Source organism: Atractosteus spatula, chromosome 2 (genome assembly GCF_055471065.1).
Source record: "Atractosteus spatula isolate fAtrSpa1 chromosome 2, fAtrSpa1.hap1, whole genome shotgun sequence".
NCBI lineage: Eukaryota > Metazoa > Chordata > Actinopteri > Semionotiformes > Lepisosteidae > Atractosteus > Atractosteus spatula.
The window spans coordinates 74,747,184-74,766,933 of NC_142707.1; the positions used below are offsets into that span (position 1 = coordinate 74,747,184).

General features: G+C 34.6%; 1 protein-coding gene across 1 annotated transcript in view; it reads left to right on the plus strand.

The window, feature by feature from the left end:
• Positions 1-18,005, plus strand: part of lama2 (laminin, alpha 2) — a 203,039-nt gene extending 185,034 nt beyond the window's left edge. The window contains exons 53-64 of the mRNA XM_088909270.1: positions 607-727; positions 3,778-3,954; positions 5,181-5,332; positions 8,601-8,771; positions 9,597-9,780; positions 13,285-13,397; positions 13,593-13,782; positions 14,567-14,725; positions 15,143-15,296; positions 15,479-15,609; positions 16,695-16,917; positions 17,514-18,005. Of these exons, the coding sequence (XP_088765396.1) occupies positions 607-727; positions 3,778-3,954; positions 5,181-5,332; positions 8,601-8,771; positions 9,597-9,780; positions 13,285-13,397; positions 13,593-13,782; positions 14,567-14,725; positions 15,143-15,296; positions 15,479-15,609; positions 16,695-16,917; positions 17,514-17,668 (1,930 nt within the window). The 3' untranslated portion in view covers positions 17,669-18,005. The remainder of the gene's footprint in view (positions 1-606; positions 728-3,777; positions 3,955-5,180; positions 5,333-8,600; positions 8,772-9,596; positions 9,781-13,284; positions 13,398-13,592; positions 13,783-14,566; positions 14,726-15,142; positions 15,297-15,478; positions 15,610-16,694; positions 16,918-17,513) is intronic.
• The last annotated feature ends 1,745 nt before the right edge of the window (positions 18,006-19,750 follow it).

Below are 19,750 nucleotides of genomic sequence, written 5' to 3' on the forward strand. Positions count from 1 at the left end.
TGTCCCCTAACAAATTATTTTCTAATTACTTTATATGGATGGTGTACACAATAGAAACATACCTCACTTTTGCATTTTTTAATTATTTATAGCCTCTGAAATGTTTAATTGTATTTACAAACATACAGTATACAGTTTAACAGGATAGGACCCTAATGGACCTCACAGTCCAGGATACATACTGTAATTTACATTTTAGTTGTGGTGGATGACTTACCACCATGCTAACAGGAAAAAAATATCATTGGCCATAGAGCAAAGTATGTTATGAACACAGTGCATTTCTACCAGGTACTCTTCATACAGCCTTTTCTCCTTTTGATATCCGTAGATTTTGATTATCACTAAAGCTTCAACACATTAGTGTTGGCATTAAATTGCTGTTTACTCTTATGAGCTGCTCAAATTAATCTTCTTGCGTGCTATAAAACATGTTTCCAGCTGTGCAAGGTCTTATATATATTTCAATACAGCATTATTAATCTTGTTTGTAGAACTTTAGAAAAATAGCATCAAAGGGAATAAATAACTTTAATTAATCTGGTCTTAATTTTTAAAAATGCCAAAAGTTAAATCAATCTTGTTTTCTGCTCCAAACACCTTCAGAGCTGAGGTGACTTTGAAGAAATATGCAGGTTGTCTTAAAGACATCGAAGTTTCCAGAACACCCTACAATTTATTGAACAGCCCAGATTACACTGGATTGACAAGAGGATGCACTATTGAGGTTTGTCAGCAGCATTTATAATTTAATGTACATCATTAATTTGCTTTTATGTTCTACCTCTTATATATTTCCAGGTGTGCATTAGTCAAGAATTAAAAAGGCTGCATAATGTATTATTTGAGAGTGAAGGAAACCAAAACACCGTTCATATATAAAGTAAATACGGAACATCTAAAGATACTTGTCACTTAGAACTGAAACAAATTCACAAAGTTATTGTCATAAAAATGTTAAGATCTTGTTTTAAAGAAGCTGCCCATTTAAGTAATCGCACTTTTCATTATTATTTCATTCTGTTTCTGAAGTAACTCATTAGATGATTAAGGCAAGAAAGCATTGCAGTAATCTGGTCTTGAGGAGATTAAATCATGAACTACATGTAATCTTGGCAGAAGGATGTGTTGCAGACGTTTTGGACATGGGATCCAAAAGATAGGGAAGAGTCAAAAATCACCCTAAAGTTTTTAACAGAATTTGATGGAATAATTTCTATATCAACAAAAGTGAATTTTAGACCATCTAACTTTGGCACGTGATGGAGAAAGCCAATTTAAATACAAAATAATCTAAAACTCTTATTCTTGTTTAATTGGAGATCATTTTGAGCCATCTAAAACTATATATAAAGACATCTGATTTTTGTCGAACAAGCAACGTGAGCATTTGGTAATGAATTCAGTTAGATTTTAGTATCATTAGTATAACAGTGAAAGGAACTGGTTTAAAGTAGCCAAGGCTGACAAATTGTTGTGTCAGAAGGGTAAGACTTAAACCACTGCAGTATTTTGCCATTTACACCTGCATAGTACCCCATCCATTAATCAAAATCTTGTGGTTAACAGTAAGGCTGCTGAAAGGTCTAATAGTACAAGAATGGAGGAAAAGCCAGCATCCACAGAGATAAGAAGGCCATTAACAGCTTTGACTTTAAACGAGCAGATGAAACCACACATTCGGAAGTTTTACTAAGAATGGTAGATTTGAAATAAGCCTAAAACTTTGAAATTCTGATTAATAAAGATAAGATGTTTTTTTTTTGAGAGAGGGGTAATTACAGTCCATTTCGTCTGTGCAGGAATTAATGAAGTACACAGGGATATGCTTTTAACGGTACAATAATAGTAGATGGTGCTGAAAAACACCTATTAAATACTTGTGGAAGAATTATATCTACTGAACAGTTGTTAAAATTGATTTTCAGAATTACTGTAAATGATTGAGAGTAGACAGTGATAAACTTTGAAAATCTGAAAGCTCTGTACCAGAGAAGCAGTGAAGAACTGGTGTGCCTATTGGACTGGTCTGCCTGATGGTGTTGATCTTATTCTAAAAAAAACGATGAATCTTTTAACTTGACAGAGTGAAGGGAGTCAGTAGGTTTAGAAGTTGGTTTACTGTCTTAAGGTCATTGGAGATGAAAAAATACTGGAGTTGAAAGCAGCATGGACTGACTGGCCTTATTGTAATTAGATATTGTAAATGGTGTTTACAAGCTCAGGGTGAACAGATATGGCACTTTTCCTCCACAAATGCGGAGTTTCATCATTTTATAATTGATAGCTCATCAGCAAACCAAGATGGCCTGGTATTTGAGATGCACTGCATTTTAATAGGAGCAGGAGAGTTCATGGCATTGAAAGGAACATTAGTAAAATCTTGAACTACATAAGCTCATTTAAAGAAGGCTTGGTTACTGACTTTAGACAGATCATATGCAGTATAGTTAAAGTGTAGAATGCCAGAGGTGAAAGTTGCTTCAGATACTGGAAAGTGACAAGACACGTATGGTTTTCAGGCTGTGGGAACAAAGGTAGGTCAAACCGCACTGACAGGTGGGCGGAAATGCCTTTGTCCTACAGGTAGGTTTGGGGAGCTGAGATGTAAATGTCCGGTAATGTCTGAATCTAAATTGTGTTCATGTTTATTAGCAGGCATTTAGAAATTCCTTAGTAAGAGCAGAGTTGTTTAAGTCCACATGAATATTAAACTCACCTAAGACCAAGACTTGATCCATTGACGTGCAGACAGACGACAGAATTCAGTTTGGAGAATTCAGTAATAAAATGTGCATTACATTTCGGTGGGAGATAAACAAGATAGTAACTGACTGAAGACAGTTAATTTTAAAAGTAACAATTTCGAATGGGAGGAGTAGACAGTAGATGCAGATCTATGTCGGACCCTAGAAAATAGCCAAGACTTTCTCCAGATATATAGATAATCAGCTCATGTAAAATGCAGTATTGTCCATAATTGTACCAGATTTGGCACAATTGACAGAATTGTGGTCAGATTTGCGATAAACTGGACAATCTGGTTGAGAAACTGACTAGGAGGAGCCGATTCTGGAATTCAGAGAAGGTGCTGGTGGAGTCAAAAGAACATGGTAACCTGAGTCTCTGTGAGAGTACTTAAGAGCTCAGGATTTCCTGAGAACGACACGGATCCTGTAGGGTGCTGTCGGGTTTAAAAAGCCTCAGGATACGGAGTTCATTAGGCGTATAGCATTGTAAAAAGAAATGATCCAAAAGTCGCACATCCATCAAAAGAAAAAAAGGCCAGACCAAATACCACAGCAATCAGTTCCTCATATGTCAGAAAATAAAGGGAAAAAAATCGAAAATTAGTGATAGAAAACTAGCAGCTAATTCACACCAGCGTCCTCTACCTCCCCCATCATAAAAAAAAGAATCATTAGTAAAGATTAGTAATAAAGACAGGTATTGTGAAGCAGTCTGTTACTGCCTGTTTTTATTTCTCTGATGGCTCTGTCAGTATGTACAGTATATATTTTTATGTGGAAAAAATTGTAGAATTTTTGAGAAAATAAACTAAAGACTGATGATGAAGCTTTTGACTGCTGAGTTGATCTACTCCAGAACCAAAGAAAATGGTATCGAATTTCACTTGGAATTTTTTAAGATGGTATTGTGGCAACTGCAGAGAATAAACATCCTTTAGGATACTTTTTCTTCAGATGAGATTAGAAGTTCAGTCACAGGGTGATGTAAGTGTTTTTAAAATGCTGACCGTTGAATTTTTTTTTTCAGAACATCCATACTCTTAACTTTCCCAAGCCTGGGTTTATGGAATTGAAACCATTTTCCTTTGATGTGGGAACTGAAATAACACTGTCATTCAGCACCAAGAATGACAAAGGCATCATCCTGTTCGGTAGTGGTGGTGTTCGTGTTCCACCCAGGAGAAAACGCAGACAGACTGCACAGGTATTAATAGAAATCATATTTCCCGTGACTTTCACGTTTGTGATTTGAATTCATTTAAATTTTTTTTTCTGTATTGTTTATGTACAAGAGTATTCCATATTTAATGCCAAAACCTACAGTAATAGTAGTGAACTGACCTACTCTAATAAACTCTACATTTGATAGGGTCAGCTGTGTATAAATATTCTACTATTTGTTTTTAAATGTATGCTCCTATTTAGAGTAGCTTACTATTTTGCAACACAAACATATGACAAGGGGATTACAACCTTTTTTTTGTTTTGAAACTGAATGATTGTGCTATAATGCATGCCTTCACCCTGATGGCCTTTCAGACAAAAAAATGAGATAGATCACTGTCTTTAAAAGTGAAAATGTTAAGCATCTGTGGTAATTTTAATTAAAAGGATATTACTTTTTAAAAGGACATTTTCCATCTTTCTTCACAGTCATTCGTATCACTTAGTCCCCTGGTCTTCATAGAGCTGTAGGGCATTACATTAATTAAAGTCATTGTGTTAAGGAAATGATAGTAGTTTTAACCTCTAACATTAGGGTGGAAATGTCCTTAGTCAAATAAATTATACAATCGAACAGTAACAGATTGTTTCCAATGTGTGATAACCCTGGGGAAATGTCTAAACCATCACCTTTGAACATCATTATGAGCCATAAAGTCCGTAGATGCCATTTAATATCTGTATAGTACAGCACCTTATTTTGTTTTTTCTAACATTCCACTTCTTTTACTGTTTTGTACATGAAATGGAAGAAGGGTTTAATTTGCTCTGAAGATGAAATAGTTTTCCTTTAAGTTAGAACCAGCGGTCGTAATATATTGTACTCTAAATCTGAAACTTGCTCTGCTCAGACATCCAATTAATTAATAGCAAGCAAATGTATATCCAATTCAATTTACTTCTGCAATGATTTGAGAATATCACCCCACTGAAAAGGGTAAATTCAAATCCATCATATTTTAAGTCATAATTCTACAAACTGTTGAATAATCAATGTACAGTAGTTTAAGAGATGGTTTGCAAGGGGTTTAGAAATTTCAGTAAAATTGTATGTCAACATACTACGACAGGAGCTGGACATTGAAATTAATAACACATTTAGTTTCCCAGGATTAGAATTCTGTCATGTTTATGCTAGTGTCTTCACTCCACTAATACTGTTACTGTATATTCATATTATATATGTATGGCTGTGAATTTCTGTAGCCCTACTTTGGAGTTCTCTTGAACAAAGGAGTTCTTGAAGTAATAGTTTTTACTGGAACCCGAAACCCACGCAGAGTGATAAGGAAACCCGAAGAAGGAATCCTTCATGACGGCAGAGAACATTCCTTAAGAATAGAAAGAATAAGGGGAGGGTGAGTAGAAGCATTCAACCACATACATTTGCCTTGTTCATACCACATACAGTGCCCTTCAAAAGTACCTGGGATAATCAAGTCTAAAGTAGGATTTTTACTATAAACTTTAAAAAATGATAAACACACGAGAGATAAATACAATTCCTACTGAAATTATTTTTAATAATGACTTCAGTGTTTGGAGAAACCAGTCAAAAGTCAAAATGAAAAACAAAAAAAATCTTTTGGATAAAGAAAAGCAGGCAATTTGGAAGCTCAAAGACATGAAAAACATGCCTGGGCCTGGATGGTCCCATCTGATTCACTTGTCTGACTCCCTGACACTTGTCTTTACTGATGGTGTAACTAATAAAGGCAGCAGCGGAATTAATTGTGAAGCTTACAGCTTACTTGTTCTCTGCTGATGTAGAGGAAAATGCTTCCATCCATATTGCATTGAACTTTAACATGTGACATGACAGTGACCCAAAACATATAGTACGGCTGATGCATCAAAGGAACTGGAGCTTATAATGCCACAGAGACAAAAAAAATTGTGTTTAAACAAGACAGTATTGCGTTAAAACAAGATTCTTTTGCTTTTAGATGAGATAACACTGCATTAAAACCAGAAACATTTTGCATTCATCCAAAATAACCTTTTGATGTTTTGGCGCTTAAAGATTAAATGATAGACCTGCAAAAACAGTAACAGTAAGCCAACTGTACTGTAGGTGTAAGTCTTACTATCAAATCAATGTAAATGTATTCTGTTCACTGTCTAAAGATATGGCAAAAAAAACTCCTGTACGTACAGTACACGTTTCTGAAATTCACATCAAAAATAACATTTGTTTGTAAGGCTGTGTCATTTCTGATTCTCACAGAAGTGGTGAAAATGACACACGTTTAACCCAGGTGTACTCAATCACAGGACAATGTGACAATGTCCAAAAAAGACAATGCCCATGCTCCTTTAGATTAAATCTGTTGAATAAAAAGTAGAGAGTGACAGCATTGTTCTGTTGTTAAAGTCAATACTCCTTTATATGGGGTAAAATTATTGCATAGATTTTAATATAGTATGAAATACTGTTCACATAATAATTATTGTGTTTTAATGCAATGTTATCTCGTATAAAAGCAAAAAGTATCTCGTTTTAGCGCAACGTTATCCCATATACAGTAAATATAGCATAATGTTTCTTGTTTTAACGCAAAAAGTTTCTCATTTAACCCAATGGTATCTCTTATAAGTGCAAAATTATCTAATTTTAATGCAATACTATCTCGTTTAAACACAAAAATGATTTTTTTCTCTGTGTCTCTAATAAGCTTCCATACAAAGGAGTTCATCATTACAAAAAGAGAAGCTCTTAGACTGGACAAGTGAATAAATTATCCAAAGCTAAAATGTATATTATCTTCTACTTAGCATTCATATTATTTTAATGATCACAGATACAAATTGCTACACTGCAACGCACAAATGGCATAATCAATAATCTGACCTTGCTGTTCCAGTACATTTGCAGGGCATTGCAGCTCAAATCCAGCAATGTAATGAGAGCAATGTGGAAGAAACTGGTATATTTTGATCAGTGTGCAAATTTTCTTTATTCATCAATAAAGGGATTCCTTGTGTTTGGGCAGCCTAACATTCACATGACATTTTTCCAACATTTTATTTTCTGCATTGTGTGCTGGACCTAGTGTCACCTACTTCTAGATCTATGACTACACAACCTCCTCCCAGTCTCTGGGAAGACTGGCACACTGGGTGGCTACACATGTCTAGAACTGGGTTTGCATGAGTGTCAAATCATGTACTCTGGATGGTGGAAACAACTCACATTTTCTGGTAAAAGAAGAAATGGTTATGTTTGCTGTCAAGCTATGAAGAAATAATATCTAAAATAACTAATATCTAAAATCAATAAACATAAAATGTTAAAAAATGAAAAATATATTAATTGTAATATATTTTTAGAATATGGGCAATGCTTGAATAAATAATAGGAAAATTCTGTATCAGGACACACTATCAGATTCACTATACATCCTGCTCAAATGAAATCAATATCATATAGAGCTCTTAAATAGATGTAGTGCATTAGAGGAAAAAAACACATTTCTTTAATTTCATATCATTTCATTTCTATATAACGCAGTAATAGCGCAAATTAACTAGAGTTCAATATATTCAACTGTGTAATTGGACTACAGTAGTGTAGTCATACTTAAATACCTTGAGAGTTCATCAGTATGGCAAAGCAAAGACTTGTTCTTTAAAGAACTGAATGAAGGTGTTTGACATTGTTCTAAAAACACACTTACAGTTTTTAATTAATGATAATTAAGTGATAAATAGGCCCTAAGACATCAACAGTTTGCTGATAATACACTGCAAGTTAGAATGGGATACTGTTGTAATAGAATGTAATAAATTTGTATTCATACCTTTACATTCAATTGCAAAGATCCCCAAAGAAAATGCATTCCCTATTATTTGAATGTCACACAGTATCTCATGTTATGTCACAGCTTCTAATTTTGTCCAATTTTGATAATGCAGTTTCTGTGCGGTGTGCTTGATGTAAGTAATTTGAGTTCTGTTACTACCGATCTATTGTATAAATATCTTGTCGCTAAAAGCTTTAAAATATAATTGTTTATTGGTATCTGTTGTTTATTAAAAGTAAACCCATATTTCTTAACAGTTACACTATTATCATCATAGCTCAAACATGCTGATGTAATAGAACTTGATGTAGAGTGCAGACTTACAAGTAACTCATATTTCTAATACAAATCACTGCTTTCTTCAGTAATATAATAATATAAGGTCATGCAAGGTTAATGTTTAGTGTTATGGTTAAGTTCCAGATTTGTGTGAGTTGTCTCTTTAATCATAGTTATACTGCATGACTTTGTTCAGCAATAAAGTAAAAGGAAAGAAAAAAAAGATTTAAGTAGAAAAAAATCTTTAGTGCAGTTTGCCTAGTTATGCATGCTGCTCTGTTCTTGCTGGATGTATTCCTAATGGAGGATACATACATTTGTCCACAGGGATTTATATCAGAGCTTGTGAGTCAGTGCTGGAGTTAGAGATCTGAGAGGTCAGTCAGTGTGTAGTGCAGAAGGTAACGTGTAGTTAAGCTGTCTGCACATCCTTTCAAACAAAAGAAATTTAAGCCACCTGTGTCGAAAGCCTACCGTTATACTGTATTTGTTTCAGTCACTTGACAGCTAACGTTCTGTTCTCTTTCTTTTTCTTCTCTTGCAGATTCACAGTGCAAGTGGATGAAGAAAACAAGTTTGAACAGACCCTACCTAATGACCAGCCTTTAAGCATCAGAAAGCTCTTCGTTGGTGGCATCCCCCCTTACATTGAGGCCAGCACTCAGAGGAACATCCCCTTTGAAGGATGCATATGGGACCTCGTCATCAACACCATGCAAGTTATTGTTTAATTCAACACTCAAGGGCAGTCTGCTGTGATTTATTAAACAGAATTGAAACATTTAATACTAGGCAAAACAAAATTTCAACCCACCTACAATACCAGTTAAAATAACTGGTTCCATTCTTTACCCCTCTGCTCCTACAGTACTTAGTACCACCATCCACGGTCTCCTCTGTGTATAGTAAATGTGTTTTATCTTGTGTATTCTTTTTATTTATTGTTGTTGTCATTCTGTAAAGCGCTTTAAGAAGCCACCTTTAAAGGTGCTATATAAAATAAGTTTTTATTATTATTATTATTATTATTATTATTATTATTATATCAACAGAACAGGCCAAATGTGTCATTTGCAGTGTGGCTCCCTTATTGTCAGAGGGGCTTTGATTTCACGTACGTTGTAAGAAAGGTCCCTGCTTTTAGTAGCATAGCTCATAGGACCTCCACACAGGTTTCATATTTCATTCACTCTATAATCCAGGCAGCGATTACTTCACAGGTGAGACTGCACATCTGTGAAGTTGCGTTTTTGGGGGCCTCTAGTGGCTGAACCATGGTTATTACAGTCCTTCCATTGATGATGATGATGATGATGATGATGATAATTTGCATTTATAAAGCTCCTCTTAAGAACCAAATAACAATAAAAGCTTGATTTGATTTACTATTTAGCCATTTGGTAGGTAGCCTAACCTATTTGTGGCAACAGTTTTCAGTGGCATCAATGTGTTATCACTCAAGTGATCCTAAAAAAATAATAAAATCTTCAGGATGTCGGAATTGTTTTTAACTTTTGAACTCTGCCTCTTCTTCCTCCAGCCCTGTGGATTTTGCACAGCCAGTGTCTTTCGAGAACGCCGAAATCGGGCGGTGCCCCGCCATGGCCGTGCCCCGCAGGCCTCTCCTGGAAGAGACGACAGGAATTCCCCACGTTGCTGCCACCCCACCTAAACCTGCTCTTGCCACAGGGGCCTCCGCCAGGCAGCCGCCAACCCCGCCCCCTGTACGTACACAAGCCCACAGTCACAGCCCCCCTTCATTTAGTCTGTGCCTTCAACCCCTCTTCCTGCAGTCGCAAAGGGGGCCTTGAGTGGTCTGCTGATACAGTTTATGAAGATTGATTTTTTTTTTAAATGGAAAATAAAGAATTTCCCGGTCCATTCATTTTTATTTCATTGTAGAGGGCCAGCAGTTAAAACCATAGAGTCATGAGATTCCAAAATAATCCACACAACTTCTGTTTCTTTTTTTTCCTCTAACGTCCTTCTAATTTCTCGCTAATGTACTGTATGTGTGTTCCTGCAGTCAGCTGCTAGGCTTTAGCTGTGCTATTGAATTGTGCTGAATGTCTGCAGTCATAGATCCTTCTACTTTAAATACAACCTGGAAATCTAAGTTCATTTAGTTAAAACAATTTACTCTAGGAGGATTAAACATGTTTCCAAGTCACTATATACTTATATAGTTATAGTATTTAAGTTCACAGCAACATCAGTGTCCATAAAGTATACTGTAGATTGTTTATGGCCAGCAACACACTGCACTTCTTTAAAAATAAACTTATTTACTTTAAACTGAGAACACAGAGCTTGGGGCACAATTTGTAAATACAGAGGATCTCAATGTGCTTATTATAGTGCTACCAACTCTGTGGTTGCACCTCTTGTACTTAGATTAGTTTTATGTCTAATCTGGTAAAATTCAATAAATAGTACTTCATAATCTAGACAAGAAATAAAGTTGTAGATAGAACTAGATCAGTAGGAATAGAGTTCTGTTGAATTAAAAGGAAATGTTTATCTGGTTTTCCCACATTTCTATGACTGTTGTATGGACAATCCTCGCCAGTGCATGAGCATCTGCATAAGGCCCTGCATGGTGCAGGATGGCAAGATATCACACCCTGCTGTGCTTCTCTGTTTTGTCTTATGGCTGATATTCTGTTGCCCTTGTGCCCAGGACACACAGTGACACGATACTGCCGATCTGTGTCTATACAAAGAAACTGGTGAAAATTCATTTTTGTAAATAATGAATCATTAAATAATTAAAGGCTTTAACATTATTTTCCATAATGCTGTAGAGAATTATATTTTCTATATAAGCTGTGAACTACACACTTTAATATTTTTTTCTGAATAGAAGTTGTACAGGTTCTTGTTTTTCTATATTGTTTGTTAAGTTCTTAAGTAGTTTTAGTGAAAATGTGTAAGTTACAGTATTAGATATGGAGAAGAAGTGTGTGATTTGATATCAGCTATTTATAATATACACCTATATCTTTAAATTAGACTCATGTACTGTAGATACAGCATCTCAAAAGTGTTTCAGAATGCTATTCATAATGTTATACTGTACATAACATTCCTAAATATTTCACATTACTCTCTCTCTCATAATTCAAAATGTATGTTGTATAGCAGTTTGATCCATGAGAGTCATCGCTCATTATTATGCTCATGGTTGTTGTTGAGCTTGTTTTGTACTGAAGAAGTTCATCTGCTTTAACAAGATACTGCTCCTAACTCTGCTTTACCTCACTCTGCTGCTCATAGGATTCCTTTGTAGCCGAGTTCAGGAGCGCCAGCCTTGCTATTGACCTTGACTCCACACCGGTACCTTCTAGCTCCAAATATTTCATATTTACTCTGTGTATAGCAAGCCTATCAAAATTTAACTCATTTTTCTCCATTCATTTGAGTGGTGTGAAGTAAAATGACTGTAACACAATCCCCTTTTGTTAACACTGTGTGACTCCATAACAATTAACCATTCCCTCCTTTGTATGTTTTGATTTAAATATTATGGGGATTATACAATATACTGTATGTAAAAAATCTTTGTGCTGAAACAAAAGACAACAAGTACGCTATGTCTTCCTTTCAGTTTTATCAGCATTTAAGTCAGTGAACCAGCAGACTAGTGCCAATATAAAAAGCCAGTTTCTGACTAAAAGTTAATGTAACTAAATGTGATTCTGTTTTTTAGCTTCAAGTTAAAGAAAACAATTCTGGAGGCTGCACAAAAATGAATGATATACTGTAATACATTTTAATTGAGTACCTAGGAAATTAGTGTTCCTTTCTTCTGTGCATTACCATTAATGCAATATAGTGTAGGTACTGTAGTGTGGCAAATTGCCAAATATGAGATGTGTTTATCGTGGCTTTTAATTTGAACGCTTATTGTTGCCTATATACAGTATTTTAAATATAATTTAATGTTTAAAATACTTGTGTGTGAGTTACTAATCTGCACTGCATGAATTTCTTGCATGTTTTATGAGACATTGACTATTTCACAATCAATTATGTTAAGAACTGGCTAATAGTAACCTAATAAGAATAATAAGCTAATACTATCTTGGACCCTCTCTCCTCATTCCTTTCTGACTGAATCAATAGGCTGAGTGATTTTATCCTGACATTTCTTTTGGTACATTCCTCCAGGCATTCAGCACAAACTTTGAGAAGGAAAAAAAACAGCTTTGGTGCTGCTCCACTATATGAAATCTAAATGGCAGTGTAATACAGATTAACTTTATCAACCATACACTCAAAGTGCTTTAGCAAAGAAAATTGAGGTTAGATACTGTATAAGGAGATACAGTAACTTACAACTTGTTTAGCGACACACACTGCTCTGTCTAATGCAGACAGTAAATCGCATTGGAGACGCATTGGATAATACGACAAAAACATCCATAAACCAAACCACGAGCATTGGAATGCAGATTTTTGCTGGGAGTCAAAGAATAGTGCAGGATAATGTATACCATCTTTATTTTTGGCATTTTTTCAGTTTTTTTTTATTTTTGTGGTGTTTGAGATTGGTCTCCGGTAAATACTGGGCCTACTACTTTTCATTTAGTTTGTTCCACTCACGACACAACAATCAATGTTTTGAGATTAAGACACAGTGGTATGGACAGAAATAACTGAACAATGCAGATATGTTTAATGAAAAAAAATGTTTCATGATCATAATAATTCTAAATAAAAACAGGATTGATAGTGACATAATAATGATGTATTGCATTGCCTTTATTTTAATAAGTAATATGTATGTAATGAGTAATATATTCCTTGTAAATTGAATATATTATTTAAAACAAGAAAACAATTAATACAATTCTAAAAATACTTTGAAGAATTCTTTATTATAGATACTTTTCTTTGCTGTTTAGTGGTGCTATAAATTCAATTCCTTCTTTAACAGCTCCACCTATTGTTTAAAAGAGAGAATAACTTATGGAAACACTAGATGGAAATTTACGAAGTGCAGTAATGGTCTGGAATGCATAATTTAAATGATAATAATTGCCTTTGTAACTTCCACATAATTACCTTTACTAATCTCATGTTATTCCTACATTTTCCTACAGTAAAATGTTTCTTGGATATATTGTTTTTAATTTAAAAAATAATGCCTATCCTATGCATGAAAACAAAATGCATTAAAATTGTTCTGGGCTGATCATTGAAATCCTGTTTATTTAAATCTGCAGGTATCATGTGCTGCTCAACCAGATTCTGTGACGTTAATGAATGCAAAACAGTTTGGTCTTTCGAGAAACAGCCACGTGGCTCAAGCATTTGATGATACAAAGGTTAAGAGCAGGTAAATTTGTATTTTAAATGTACAGTTAATAAACATTGTCTGCTTAGTAAATCACAGTGTTACTAATGTGTTATGAACAAATTGAATTAAAATATATGCATTCCACAACAAAGTGATCCGTTCAATTCAAATTGTAGTGATTTGGAAAGATAAGATTGTAAATATAGTCATTACTGTATATTCTTTTTCTTCCAGACTAATAATTGAGTTTGAGATCCGGACGGAGGCTCAGGCAGGGCTGGTGTTCTACGTGGCCAGAATAAACCATGCAGATTTTGCAACAGTCCAGCTGAAGAATGGAATAGCCCATCTGAGTTATGATCTTGGAAGTGGAAATACATCTGTCAGCGTGCCACGGATTATCAACGATGGACAGTGGCACAAGGTCAAACAAATTTCTCAGATAATAGTTTCAGCCCTTTTTAAACCTGAGCAGATTTTAATTTAAAACAGTAGAGAATTAGTTACAGGATGCTTTTAGGATCAACTTCCTTTACAGCTGCACACCCAGATCCCCTCCATCTGGTTATGTCTGACATAAAAACGTACAAGTATAAGAAAGGACACAAACGAGAGAAGGTCATTCAGCCGTTCTAGTCTCTTTGGTTCTGTACTTAGTACAGTAGTTAACTGATCTAAGGTCTCAAACAGACGTTTCTTGATGGAGGCCCAAATTGTCCATGCAACGAATTGCATTCCCCGTAATAGGTATCATACCTAACAGTGTTTTACTCAGGAATCCAAACCTTGGTATTTTAACAACCAAGTTGTTAAACCTGTAGCAAATGTTGAAGCAAAACTTTCTGTATTATTACCACGCTAATTTGGAATGCCTTTATTTTGTAAAGTGAAAAGTACTGTACCCTCATGAACTAATTGTCGTTAATTACATCTTGGGTTTCTTGATTCCGTGTTTTATGGCGCTCATGCACTGTTTTGAAATATAATTCTGAATGATTTTCAAATGTGTGAAAACATCACTCAAAACATCTCTTGGAATATGTATTACTTGTAAAACGAACTTGAAGTTCTCAGCCTTTGCACTTTTCTGTTAGATCTACACTGTCTAAAGCTTTTGAAAATATCAGAAGACCCTCTAGCATCGAAATAATAATGTTTGCAGGGTTTCCACTATTTATTTATCAGACTTTCTATTGTTGTATTCACAGATAAGAGTTCTGAGGGAGAAGCAAAGAGCGATACTAACAGTTGACAACCGTTTTTCAAAACACACAACAAGCCCCAAAAAAGCAGATATACTTGATGTTGTTGGCTTGATATACATAGGAGGACTTCCTCTGAATTATACGACAAGAAGAATTGGTCCCGTAAGAATTTTTTTTTTGCATTGGATATTTCTCATTGAACCCAGAACAATGTTTGTTTGTGTGTATCTGTTCCTGATAATATGCAAGCATAAATCAGAACATTTTTTATTGGACAATACAAACCTTCAAACATTAAAGAGCAAATACACACATACCATATATAATATATATATAACATACTGTATATTCAACAATAGTATAGCAAACATAATGACAAACACATTGCTAGTTCTGACAACACCATATCAATAACTTGGCATGTGCATCTTTAAAAATTAAAATGAAAGATTTGTTGTATGAGATATTTATAAAGATAGAAATGTCATTTAAGAAAAACAACAGTTTGTAATACTGAATGCATCTGGCACTACTACAAAATATATATTCTGATGTTCTTCTTTGTTTTATGTGAAACAGGTGGTGTACAGTATCAATGCTTGCATAAGGAATTTCAAAATGCTGAATTCTATGCTGGATTTGGACAATCCTACCTCTAGTTACAATGTTGGATCTTGCTATGTCAACGCTCAGAAAGGAACTTACTTTGATGGCACAGGATTTGCCAAAGCAGGTATTGCAAGACAACATGAATGAACACTGAAAACAACTCGGGCAATAGAAGGAAGACACTGAAGTATTTGTTGTTGCATTGCTGCTAACTATTCTTCCCAAAAGTCATTTCAATTATAAGTAACTGTCAACGTTTCAAAAGTATCTAACGTGGAAATGTTATCTTTATTTTTTACGTTACAGTGGGTGCATATAGAGTTGGCACAGATCTCTTAATAGAGCTTGAATTCCGCACCTTCAAAAACAGTGGCATCCTTCTGGGAATAAGCAGTCAAAAAATGGATGGATTGGGTATTGAACTATTTAATGGAAAAGTAAGTAAATATATTGGCAGTGTCAAATGATGGGGTCCTTTCTGTATGAGATTCTCAATGTACATAGTAAACACACAAAAAACATTGTAAAAGAAAAAAGATTGCATCTGAAATGACCAGATAATTAACTAATATTTCAAATATAAGAATGTTGCATTCTGATAGCAATCCTATTGTCTTTATATCTTGAAGCATTGATGTATCAGGTGTATTTGTGTGCTTAAATGAAAATTGACAGGTGTTCAACAGAAAGGAAATAAACAAATCCAGCAGATCCTGGGTGTACCAGAAAGGAATTTAAAGTCACCTGGCCCAGCGTACTTGTCATTTCTTTTGAGTTTTTCCTCCTACCCTGTCTCTACATCACAGCTGGTGCCTGTCTTGAATCAAGCTGCCTGTCGGCCTTCTTCTTAGGATATACAGTAGGCAGCAGCTTGCAGTCTTTGAAAGACAAGACAATTGAAGCATGTATAAAAGTCAAATATTTTTCATCCAAAACATTTCCTTGCTATACACCATAATGTGTAGTTACACGTGTCTTACAAGAAAAACCTTTCTGGTTTAATGTTATAAAAATATGCAACCACTACGACTCATTGAATTATTGAAAAACCATATGACATAATATTTTTATATTTACTTATTAATAAAAGTTTTACATGCAGGGGCATCTATCTCTTTTCTAATGTTTCAAGTATAGGATTGTGGCATTAAAGCAGTGGCAGAGTGTTTACCACACTGGAAGCAAAATAACTGAGGAGCAGAAATTTAACTTTCTGTGTCTCTTTGGGGCAGCAAAAACACACTTCTTACTTGTGTGAGTCCGCGTCTGTGTGTGTGTGTGTCCAGAGTGTACCCCTCCTTGCACCCCTTGCTTGCCAGGATAGTCTCTGGCTCCCCTGTGTCCCTGAGTTAGAAGATGGAAGGGTGAAAGGAAGAATGGATGAATCTATGAAATTTTATTGTAAACAACAGTGAATATTTCTCATGAAAGGATCTGCCATTTTGAAGATGTTTATTTATTATTGTTAAAAAAATTTATACTTTTTAAACAATACTTAATGCTAAAAAAAAACTCTCCTCAGGTGCTTTTCCATGTCGACAACGGGGCTGGACGATTTACAGCAGTATATGAGCCTGACGCGAAGAGCAGTCTCTGTGATGGACAGTGGCACACAGTGGTAGCCAGTAAGCTGAAACACCGCCTTGAGCTCACTGTGGATGGCCAGAAAGTAGAAAGCCAAAGTTCTAATGTCCAGTCGACATCAGCGGACACAAACGACCCTGTTTTCGTTGGAGGATATCCTGGTATGTTCATGAGTACAGTCACAGTACAAAGCAATTATATTTTAAAGTATTAACTTACTAAAATATTATTTTATTGTTGTTACTTATATATCACCTAAGGTTTGTCTAAGTCATAACTATAGTTCACATCGTATCATAAATCCAGAATGATTAATTAATCCAAAATATTAAGATTACTCATTTCAAGATGAGTACGGTAAGTTGTACATACAAAATGCATGTCTCTGATTCATTACTAAATAATGTCATTACTATCATCTAAAGTTTCGCAGCAGTTCCTTTGTTTGAATTGTCTGAAACAGAGCAATGTAAATTGGTGAATATAATTATTTGTTCCTATTTAGATTTTCTTTCTCCTTGAGTCTTTTCCAGAAATGTTCTTTTCACTAAAAAATATTGTTAAGCCAATTCTTCAGAGCACACAAGACAAGAATTTAATGATCAAAAAAGAAAATGATGTAATGCATTTTAATTTCTAATCTGGAATCACAGTCATAGTAGACTCAAGTAGGCATTTATCTTATAGTGACTTAATAGGCAGGTTATCAATGGAAAGAAAACTTATACTGCAATATTATTTTAAACTTCCTTTTTAGATGGACTGAAGCAGTTTGGGTTGACCACTAAGACACACTTTAAGGGATGCATCCGCAACATGAAGCTAGCAAAGGGCTCCAAGACGGAGGAAATCCACTTTGACAAGGCACTGGAGCTACATGGAGTGCAGCCCCTGACATGCCCTTCAGACTGATCTCAGACCTGCTTTATTTTAGAAATAAAGCCTGCTGGAATGGAATTTAAAGTAAACAAAAATAAAATACAAATACCGTACATGAAATTGTGTGTTAACTAAATTTGTGGCTTGATTGTATCAATGGCGTTACCTTCTAAAATGTAGTATTTAGATTTATGAAGTTGAATGAGAACAGCTAAGTGAAAAATATTGGATATCTAACAGATCCATACAGTATAAGGAGTATCTTTTATACCAAATTACCTTTCTAAAACGGATCCAGTGGGTGTTTGTACAGTATGTAAGCATTTGTATTGTAGAATGCATGGTGTGATTAAAACACTGTATTATGAATGCAGCTTTGAAAATATATCTCTTCAATTAAATTCCAAGGATTTTCATGTGTTACTTGAAACGTAGCAATATCCTGGAAAGAAACAGTTAAACAAGAGCAGTGATTTCCCAGCCCTGTTTCACAATTAGTGATCTCTACATTTCTTCAACAAAAACATTTCCCATCAAGCAGGTTTTGCAAGATATATCTTCTAACAATGGGACCGAGTGTCCTTATATCCCACTGAGTTTCATTATTTCAGTGTAAGAAATGAGGAATTTCGACAAGTTGTGAAATTCTCTGACAGAAGGATTTCGTTTACTAGTTCTGAATACAAAAAGACATACAGTATAGATATACAGTATATGGATTTAGACTGTCAATATTATGGCAGATTTAAATGTGTTTGAAATAATAATACCACTAGAAGATTACAATACAGTACGTTTACAGCCACACATTTGAAATGCCAGTAATGACATACCTGTATCATGACTTCATGAAAAAGAAGAAGAATCTTCCCTCAAAGGACTAGATCGTCATCTCTGAAAAGGAACAAAACCACATTTGAATAAAGCTAGTTTGTTTAATTTTAATTAGAACACGTCAGTTTTTAAACATATTGCAATTTATATACAGTATGTTAAATACAGCATGCAATTTTTTTAGTTTGAATAGTAACAAATGGACTTAAAATTTTAATCTCGACCCCAAGATGACTGAAAATGTCAATGTGGACTTTGGTGATATGAAAATATAGTTAAAAAATAATTATCATTATTTCCTTAAGTGTGCTAGTGAAAGAAATACATTTGAAATTTTGTTTGATTATAAAACAACGAACATTTGTCTAATATGTATAAAAATAAAGACTAATATTTTAATATTAATTATATAAAGTATAACATACAATATAGACTGTCTCTTATGATTATGGAAAAATACCTAACCATCAAATGTTAAAAAATATGGACATGTGTGATTCAAGGCACCAACAACCATATAATTAAACTATGAAATTAAAACTGTGAGGTGCATCAAAAATAGCAGTGAAGCAATCAAGTGACTGTAAAATAGATAACAGATCAACTAAAAAAAACCACGATGTAGGCAATTACTGACACAGGAAACAGGAACTACTATTGCCTCAAAATGTGGAAGACCAAGTAAGATTACTGAAAAATGTGGCAACTCACAAACATTCTCTGATTACCTAAAGCAAATTAACAAAAGCATTTTAAAATGATGGTCCAGAAATCCATGTGTGAAAAATTTCAACAAATCAACAACAGCATTTTCTACAAGAAAAAAAAAAAGATGTAAACTTTTGTTAAAAACATACAAAATAAAAATGAACCCTGACAATTTATTTCAGCTATACTGCTTTGTAATAGAAATTCAAACACTAATTTTTCCTGTAAAAATCAACAATGTTTGGCAGAAGAAAGGAGAAGATAATCAAGAACCATTCCCCCTCAGCCACAGGTTATGTTATGGTCTTATCTTTAAACAGCTGTCAAGCTTTTGTTTAACGAATATTACAAAATAATGGGCTACTGTATTCTGCAATCTCATTTGTTAACCTGTGCTACCAAGCTTCTTTTTTACAGAAACAAGGAAGATCATCATTCTGGAATAGCCACAAAAGATTGTCTAGCTGCTTCCCAGGAATCCTCTACATGGGATATTCTGTTACATTTTCTTTACTTTGGTTTCCCTTTTCAATATGAAGCAATCTTGTTTCCTTGGAACTAAATACTGTCATT